The 8306-nt window shown below is 36.6% G+C and overlaps 1 protein-coding gene across 1 annotated transcript; it reads left to right on the forward strand.

Annotated features, from left to right (window-relative positions):
- Positions 1 to 934: 934 nt before the first annotated feature.
- On the forward strand, positions 935 to 7449 carry LOC134741054 (transmembrane 9 superfamily member 4). Its single transcript, XM_063673812.1, has 9 exons — positions 935 to 1050; positions 1133 to 1515; positions 1604 to 1759; positions 1852 to 2129; positions 2373 to 2576; positions 3002 to 3422; positions 3805 to 3988; positions 6621 to 6759; positions 7138 to 7449. Exons 1-9 carry the CDS (start codon positions 1033 to 1035, stop codon positions 7236 to 7238), a joined length of 1884 nt encoding a protein of 627 aa, XP_063529882.1. The 5' UTR covers positions 935 to 1032; the 3' UTR covers positions 7239 to 7449.
- The last annotated feature ends 857 nt before the right edge of the window (positions 7450 to 8306 follow it).

Genomic DNA, 8306 nt, shown 5'->3' on the forward strand with positions numbered 1-8306 from the left:
GTACTGGTAATCACTCAAGAAATTTTCCAAATTTCTGGGAATACTTCTAGCTTGAGACAGACCGTATTTAACAATATGTGCAATAGCGGCTCCGCCAGCACCATTCTACAGTCCTTGAATACGCGCGTCCATCCGGACCAGAAGATTTTTTTTGGCTTAAGTTGTTGAAGGGCTCGCCGCACGTCTCTAGCCTGTCAACCTGAACCCGCGCCGCGCTGTTTTCGGTGCTCGCTGCCACTTACCTCCAACTTTGGCTTCTCCACGCTGACCACGGAGTGAAAAAACCTAGCAAATTCATTACTTGTTCACCGGACAAAGGTTCTCCATTAATTAATATTTTTTCCGTACCTACCTCTACTGCTTTTAGAATTCATTTAATTCCAAAACGATTAAGGATCTCTTGCCATGATTTCTTGCATACTTGTATATAATGAAGACATTAAGTACGGAAAAATATTAGGACTTTTGTTGCAAAAAATTAAAAAATTATAACAAATTGTAAACCAAACAAGTGTCAATACTGTCAATGTCACTGAAAGATGTCACTAGAAAAAACCGATTATTTTTAAGCTGTCACGAGCTCGAGTCAGAACGTCCCTACTAATTTTGACAGCTCTCTTAAAAAAAAGAATGTCTCTGGTTTTTGGCTTCCTATTATTGGGTCGTACATTATTGGGTCGGGCTTTCTCGACGTGTGCCAATAATGCGCAGCCCAATATTTGAAAGCCAAGGACTCAAATTAGTGGACGCGTATTATTGGGTCGTACATTATTGCCCTGTGAAAAGAGTGGCTTCGTATTATCGCCCCGGACCAAGCCTGCGCGGACCGAGAATGCTCAACCCAATAATACACGACCCAATAATAGACGTACATCATGGACGCCAATTATTGGGCTGTACATTCTTGGGTTGAGCATTATTTGGCTGTGTATTAGCGGTTCCCCTTTAGTTAAGTTTAGTTTAGTTTGACTGCGGTATGTATGCGGAATGTCATTGTCATTCCATGTATTTTATCAATAAATATTTAGAAAAATGGGTAAAATCTTTATAGTAAGTACTTGTTCTAATTTTATTAGTAGCCTAAATGTTTACCTTTCAGTTGACGTGCTTATTGGTATGGTTTTATTTATAGGTACATTCCCTGGCGATTATAATCAGCCTCATTCCCTTTAGTAATGGATTTTATGTTCCGGGAGTAGCGCCAGTAGAATTCAAAAAAGGCCAAAGAATTGAAGTAAAAGCTGTTAAAATGACCAGCATTCACACCCAGTTACCCTATGAATATTATTCGCTGCCATTGTGTTTGCCAAAGAATGGCACCTTCGTATATAAATCTGAAAACTTGGGCGAGGTATTAAGAGGTGACCGTATAGTAAATACACCATATGAAGTCCATATGGCAGAAACTATCAAGTGCCGACTTTTGTGCCATCAGAAGAATAATCCTATAAATTGGAGTGTTGAGGAGTCAGAAAAGGTTGCAAGCAGAATTGAACATGAATATTTTGTTCATTTGTAAGACTGTTTTCTTTTACTCTATTCCATACCAATGATTTTCTAGCATAAGGAAACTATTAACTAATATTTTATAATATTTTTCAAGGTTAGTTGATAATTTACCAGTGGCTACTAAAGTACTGAATAGGGATACATCAGAGAGGAATATTGAACAGGGCTATAGACTTGGTTTCATGTCCAAAGGAAAAGCATATATTAACAATCACTTGAAATTGCTCTTAAAATATCACAAACACAGTCGGTAAGTAGTAGAATTATTACATTTGTGAAATCTTTATTTTATAGTAATCAATTGTTAGATTATTTATTTATAATTTTGCTATTCCTTTTCAGGGATTCTTATAGAGTTGTGGGTTTTGAAGTTGAAACAGTATCAGTTGACAAAGATGAATATACTTTTTCGGATGATTCTTGCCAATTTCCTACAAACCCAAAGCCCCAGCTGGTAAATGAGGACACTGGTACTAAGTTATACTTCACATACTCAGTGGAATGGGGGGAATCAGACATAAGCTGGGCGTCAAGATGGGACATTTATTTGGGAATGAAGGATGTACAAATTCATTGGTTTTCAATTGTTAACTCTATTGTTGTCTTGTTCTTCTTATCAGGTACTTAGGAATTTTGGCTTGTTTTTATGGTAGTCATGAATTGCACTATACAATTAGAGATTTTGACTGACATGCATTAGAAACAAGATATTGTATGCCAAACACTGGCTGATTGTGACATAAACTTTATGTAGCTAAATGATCATTCATTTTCATGCAATATTTTTTTTTTGTATTTGGATCATTAATATTTCACAAAGTTAATTATTCCATTAATGTTCTTATAGTAGTGTTTCGTTTCAGGCATATTAACAATGATTATGGTAAGGACACTGAGAAGAGATATCGCCCGCTATAATTCCGATGAAAGCATTGATGACATGATGGAGGAGACCGGCTGGAAGTTAGTGCATGGTGATGTCTTCCGACCTCCGCCCAAGAGAATGCTTTTTGCCGCTGTTATTGGCAGTGGCATTCAAGTGTTTTTAATGGCACTCATTACTATCTGTAAGTTAACTATCAAACTTAATCAAACATATTTTTATTAGCTCAGTGTCAGTAATATAAAATTATAGTTTGACCCTTAAGTATTGTAAATAATATTTTATAAAGAATTGTTAATGTATATGGTATAGAAACAATTTTTTTGACTTTTAAGTTCACTTTTATTCACTTTACTTAAGTTGAATATTCAAGATACAGCTATTAACATACTCGTACTGGTTCTGCATGTGAATACAAGTGTAGTTAAAAAACCCGCCAGTGCAGGCCAGGGCCAGTATGTCAATGTCAGTAAGACCAACATAGGAAAGGTTGTGTTGCAAAATTTCACCTGTATTTACTCCACCTTATTAAAAATAACATGTCTTCTCTTGAATTCAACCTGAAACAAAACATTATGATTGTTACAAGGATTTTTTATTATTTTCCAGTTGTGGCTATGCTGGGTATGCTTTCACCTGCCAGCAGAGGTGCACTGATGACCGCTGCTATATTCCTGTATGTGTTCATGGGCCTGATAGCTGGATATTACTCGGCCCGCCTTTACAGCACAATGAAAGGCAAACAATGGAAGCAAGCTGCTTTTCTGACAGCCACACTGTACCCTGCCATTGTCTTTGGCACCTGTTTCTTTTTAAACTTCTTTATAATGGGCAAACACTCCAGTGGTGCTGTACCGTTTTCCACGATGATGGCTTTGTTGTGTCTTTGGTTCTGCATATCACTTCCATTGGTCTATTTAGGATATTATTTTGGATGTCATCAGAATCAAGCATTTCAACATCCTGTAAGGACCAATTTCATTCCAAGAAAGGTGCCAGAACAAGTCTGGTATATGAATGTTTTTGTGTGGTAAGTTGATCAACATATTGAACATTTTTAATATTTTTATGACAAATAATATTATAAGAACACTTAAAACAGTAAGGAACAAATAATTGCATATTTAGAAAGAAAGAAAGTTTTTCTTCATTATGTTCAATTAAAATGAACTGCTATGATATACTACTATGCTGCCTATGAAGCGAAGGGTTCGAATCCCGGTCAGGGCATTTATTTGTGTGTTTATCAGGAATATTTGTTCCTGAGTTATGTATTTATCTTTATAAATATGTATAGCGTCGCGTCGCCTAGTCTAGTACTCATAGTACAAACTTTGCTTAGTTAAAAAAGATGTTTCTCAACAACATCTTTAATAAAGACTGGAATTAATTTCGCCTCTTTCTATTTTCAGTATACTGATGGCTGGCATTCTTCCATTTGGGGCTGTGTTTATAGAACTATTCTTCATCTTCAATGCATTATGGGAGAATCAATTTTATTACTTGTTTGGATTTTTGTTCCTAGTTTTTTGCATTTTGGTGGTGTCCGTTTCACAAATCTCAATTGTTATGGTGTACTTCCAGTTATGTGGCGAGGTAAATATACTGTTTAAATATTAATATGTATTAAAAGAGGGGTTATTTACTGTATATCACTGTGTTTGTGAATTATCGATATTTCAGTACCATTACAAGTACCATTTCCACGGAGTAACTGCTACTCCCATTTTAAATAGTAGTAGGTAGTTGTATCTAACGTAAATTAAATAACTGCTGACAGCCTATGAACCTGTCCTGGGTTCGAATCCCGCCTTAATAGGTGTGCACAACTAAAGCCTTTTTACTGCGAGACTATTTAAAGGGTACACGGAAAGAACATGTCTACGTCTAGTCAGTTTTTTGGAAAAATGAGATTTTCATTTCAAAAGAACTCTTAATGATCTATTAGTTATACCTTTTGCTACCACTGTATAATATATGTAACACAACTTTATTTTAGTTAAAAAAGACCTGGTCACGGAATTACCATACATTTTGACATGGTTCCAAATTTGTGGTATTTTCTATAAAAAGGGACTTTATTGTCGATGACGCTTACGACATTATTAACGATGCTCCGATATAAATACAATGCCGCGCGACGCTGTGCGGCGTAAGCGCCATCGACAATAAGGTCCCTTTTCATAGAAAATGCCCCATTTTAAAACCGCGAATACTCAGTGTTACTAAAGTGACTAGCTAGACATGTTCTTTCCGTGTACCCTTCATTTATTACTACTTGGGCGCCATTCATTTATTACGTAAGACGTTTTAGGGGGGTCGTCTTGTTTTTTCTTACAATGGGGTAGGAGGGAGTTTTCATAGTTACTTACGTAAGATCACAAAGCGAAAATTTTAAATTTCTATGATATTTTAACGTTTGAAATAATACTTCCACACTCCATGATATCACGGTGCGGAGTTAGATTAGACGGGCTCCGGTAGCTTTGTAAGTACAAATAAACGTTCCAAGAAAGATTTTATTGAAAAATAAACACTAAAACAATCCAAACGTGTATTCATTTTTCGTTTAGGTTCTTACGTAATATAAGGGGGAGGGCTATTCTTATTTTTTCTTACATAGGTGTGGGAGGGGTTCAAAAACTGGCAAAAATGGTCTTACGTAATAAATGATTGGCACCTTATTGAATGACGTGCTAAGCTTAAAATCGAATAAATCCTGTGTATATCATCACTATATTATAGTGTGCTCTTGCACGAGTGAGTGTGCTATGCACGAGTGCGGAGTGAGCGAGCCGCTGAACCCATGGTTCCGCGACTATCTCACCTCGCGCTCCTACAAGGTCAGGGTCGGGAACTCCTCTAGTCTTGAGTGTGCCGTGGAGTATGGGGTACCTCAAGGCTCGGGCTGTGGTCCTGTCTGCTACTTGATGCACGTTAACAGCTTGTGCGGTGTGTTGCAGCATTGCTCAGCGCACATGTTCGCAGACGACCTATGCGCCCTGCGCGCGGGCACTGACCTTGAGGACACTTTCCGTCTAGTTCAGGAAGACATTGACTCGGTCGTTAAGTGGTCTCACGACAATGGGATAGTTCTCAACTCCAATAAAACCAAGTTCTTACTAATTCTTTCACTGCTTTCGCCTAAACAAATATAACTGTAACTGTGAACCTATACAACAAGTAGAATGTATTACTTACCTTGGAATCAAAGTAGACGAGCACCTCTCCTGGTCATATCATGTTAATTTTATTTATGAAAAACTTAGTTTTATTAGGTAAATTCTTTCACTCAAAATTCAAAGTTCCTTATAGCACACTTAGATGTTTATACATGTCACTTGTAGATTCAATACTGAGCTATGCTCTTGACAGCTATGGGCTCACAACTAAGACCAATATCGATAAATTAGAAAATATGCAGATCAGATTTTTAAAATTACTTGTTAACCATAAAACTAAACTCAAATGTAAAGGTAACTACAGACTTCTATTCAAAAATTGCAATATCTTACCTGTCAGTTTAAAACATAAATACCTACTTGCGATCAATAACCATGGCCGGCAGGAGCTTAACTCAGAGGATGTATTAACACCAGTTAATCACACTTACATCACGGGGATAGAACCCTTAGGAAAAGAATTCCATATTTGCTTAAAAGTTTGCCCGAAGCCATAAGATGTGAAAATAAGAAGTCTAAATTTAAATCTATGTTAAAAATACACAGATTTAAATTTAGACTTAAAATATTGAGGTAATGTTAAAAATACACTACCTCAATATTTTGTAGTAATTGCACTACTATAAAGTTAGAGACTGATGACCCCACAGTCAAACTCTTTATTGAGTTTTGCGGGGCTATGATTTATTGTAAGAATACTCTGTATTTTATTAAATAAATAAAATAAATAAATACAAAAAGCCGGCCAAGTGCGAGTCGGACTCGCGCACCGAGGGTTCCGTACTTTTTAGTATTTGTTGTTATAGCGGCAACAGAAATACATCATCTGTGAAAATTTCAACTCTCTACCTATCACGGATCATGAGATACAGCCTGGTGACTGACGGACATACGGATAGCGGAGTCTTAGTAATAGGGTCCCGTTTTTACCCTTTGGGTACGGAATCCTAAAAAGTATCTAATTATTATTTCTCAGTCATCTGGTCTCAATTTAAATCCGTTTGTTCAATGTAAATGTGATTAATAATCAATATTAAATGTTTCAGGATTATCACTGGTGGTGGAAAAGTTTTATTGTATCTGGGGGCTCTGCAGTCTACATCTTGATTTATTCAATATTTTACTTCTTCACTAAATTGGAGATCACCGAGTTTATACCTACACTGCTTTATATTGGCTACACAGGTAAAAATAACACAATAAGTTATATCTATACCACACTCAAAATAATATAAGTATCTACCTAATGTAATTTCTTCTAAATATTACTGCAGCTGTATTACGTATACTTACTGTTTTTAGTTACACTGGTAACTCAAATATAAGGGCGAATAAATACATAATTATATTAGTAATAATTAGATTAGACAAAGATTGTGACCAAGCCACACAGGATGCGTATACGTGCGCGTAAACCAGTGTAATAGGGTTTCTGGACAGTATGGATACGTTTACGTGTGATTCGACGCATACATATGTGCTGCACACGCGACCGGTGTGGCTCGGCCTTAAGTTCGTTATCCATTTTACTGGCAAATAAAACCTTATTTTTTTATGTTACAGGTCTAATGGTATTGACTTTTTGGCTTTTGACTGGCACTATTGGATTTTTCGCCGCTTATACATTTATTAGGAAAATTTACGCGGCAGTAAAGATTGACTAGATATAAGAATTAAATAATATACATTGTGGTAATTAATTTTATGTGTGTACAATTTTTATTTCTATTGTAATTTATAAATTAATTTAATTGTTATGTTGATCTGATTGACAAAGAACAAATGTTTTGAATGAGTTGTGTAAATATGTAGGTCCTCAATATATTATGTGCATTTAGAGATTATTTTTTGTAATAACATTTAATTTACATTCTGTATCTTCATTTCTGTTGCCTTTTTAGGGTTCCGTACCCAAAGGGTAAAGACGGGACCCTATTACTAAGACTCCGCTGTCCGTCTGTCTGTCTGTCACCAGGCTGTATCTCATGAACCGTGACTAGCTATCACAGTTGAAATTTTCACAGATGATGTATTTCTGTTGCCGCTATAACAACAAATAATAAAAAGTACGGAACCCTCGGTGCGCGAGTCCGACTCGCACTTGGCCGGTTTTTTTATTCACCTGCTATTAATATTGAACTTAAGTGACGCCCGAAGTTACTTGTACAGTCGCCATCAGATATATCGGAGCTCCCAAAGCGCTCAAAAATATCTGAGCACGCACTCTAACGCCTTGACAATAGAGGCGTGTATATGAGCACTTTTGCGGCTCCGATATATCTGATGGCGACTGTACTATCACACGTTTTTCATTCGTTGTTTTTATGCTGGATGGCCTGGATGGTTGAGTGTTGGCTACCTACCAACTACCTGCATGAATTTGAACCATATTAAGTAGAACGCTATAATAGCCTTTTAAACGGGTTACGGGCTTGATCCTTCTCAATAATGGCAAATTCGGTAGCTACTGCGGTGCCCAAAAGAAACAATGCCTTATTAACAGATTAATTAAGGTTTTAAGCCTAAAAAATCGCCTCAGAATATTTCAACTATTAGCATACTAGCATAAACACCCCAATAATCGACATGTTAAGACCCAAATATTCGACACCTCGCTGTCAACTTTATTGCCATGACATTATGATTGAAAATGTCGAAATCCAGCTGTGTCGGGCACTGGAGCCTCTACGTTACCTAGAATAGAATAGTGCTATCTAAAAGTGTCAAAACAT

The sequence above is a fragment of the Cydia strobilella genome, chromosome 4 (assembly GCF_947568885.1).
Source record: "Cydia strobilella chromosome 4, ilCydStro3.1, whole genome shotgun sequence".
NCBI classification, from domain to species: Eukaryota; Metazoa; Arthropoda; class Insecta; order Lepidoptera; family Tortricidae; genus Cydia; species Cydia strobilella.

Excerpts from the sequence above, each read along its gene's own strand:
- LOC134741054 (XM_063673812.1), top strand. Across the intron at positions 2,130-2,372 it reads TGTCTTGTTCTTCTTATCAG|GCATATTAACAATGATTATG; the intron begins GTACTTAGGAAT and ends GTTTCGTTTCAG. Across the intron at positions 3,423-3,804 it reads TATATGAATGTTTTTGTGTG|TATACTGATGGCTGGCATTC; the intron begins GTAAGTTGATCA and ends TTCTATTTTCAG.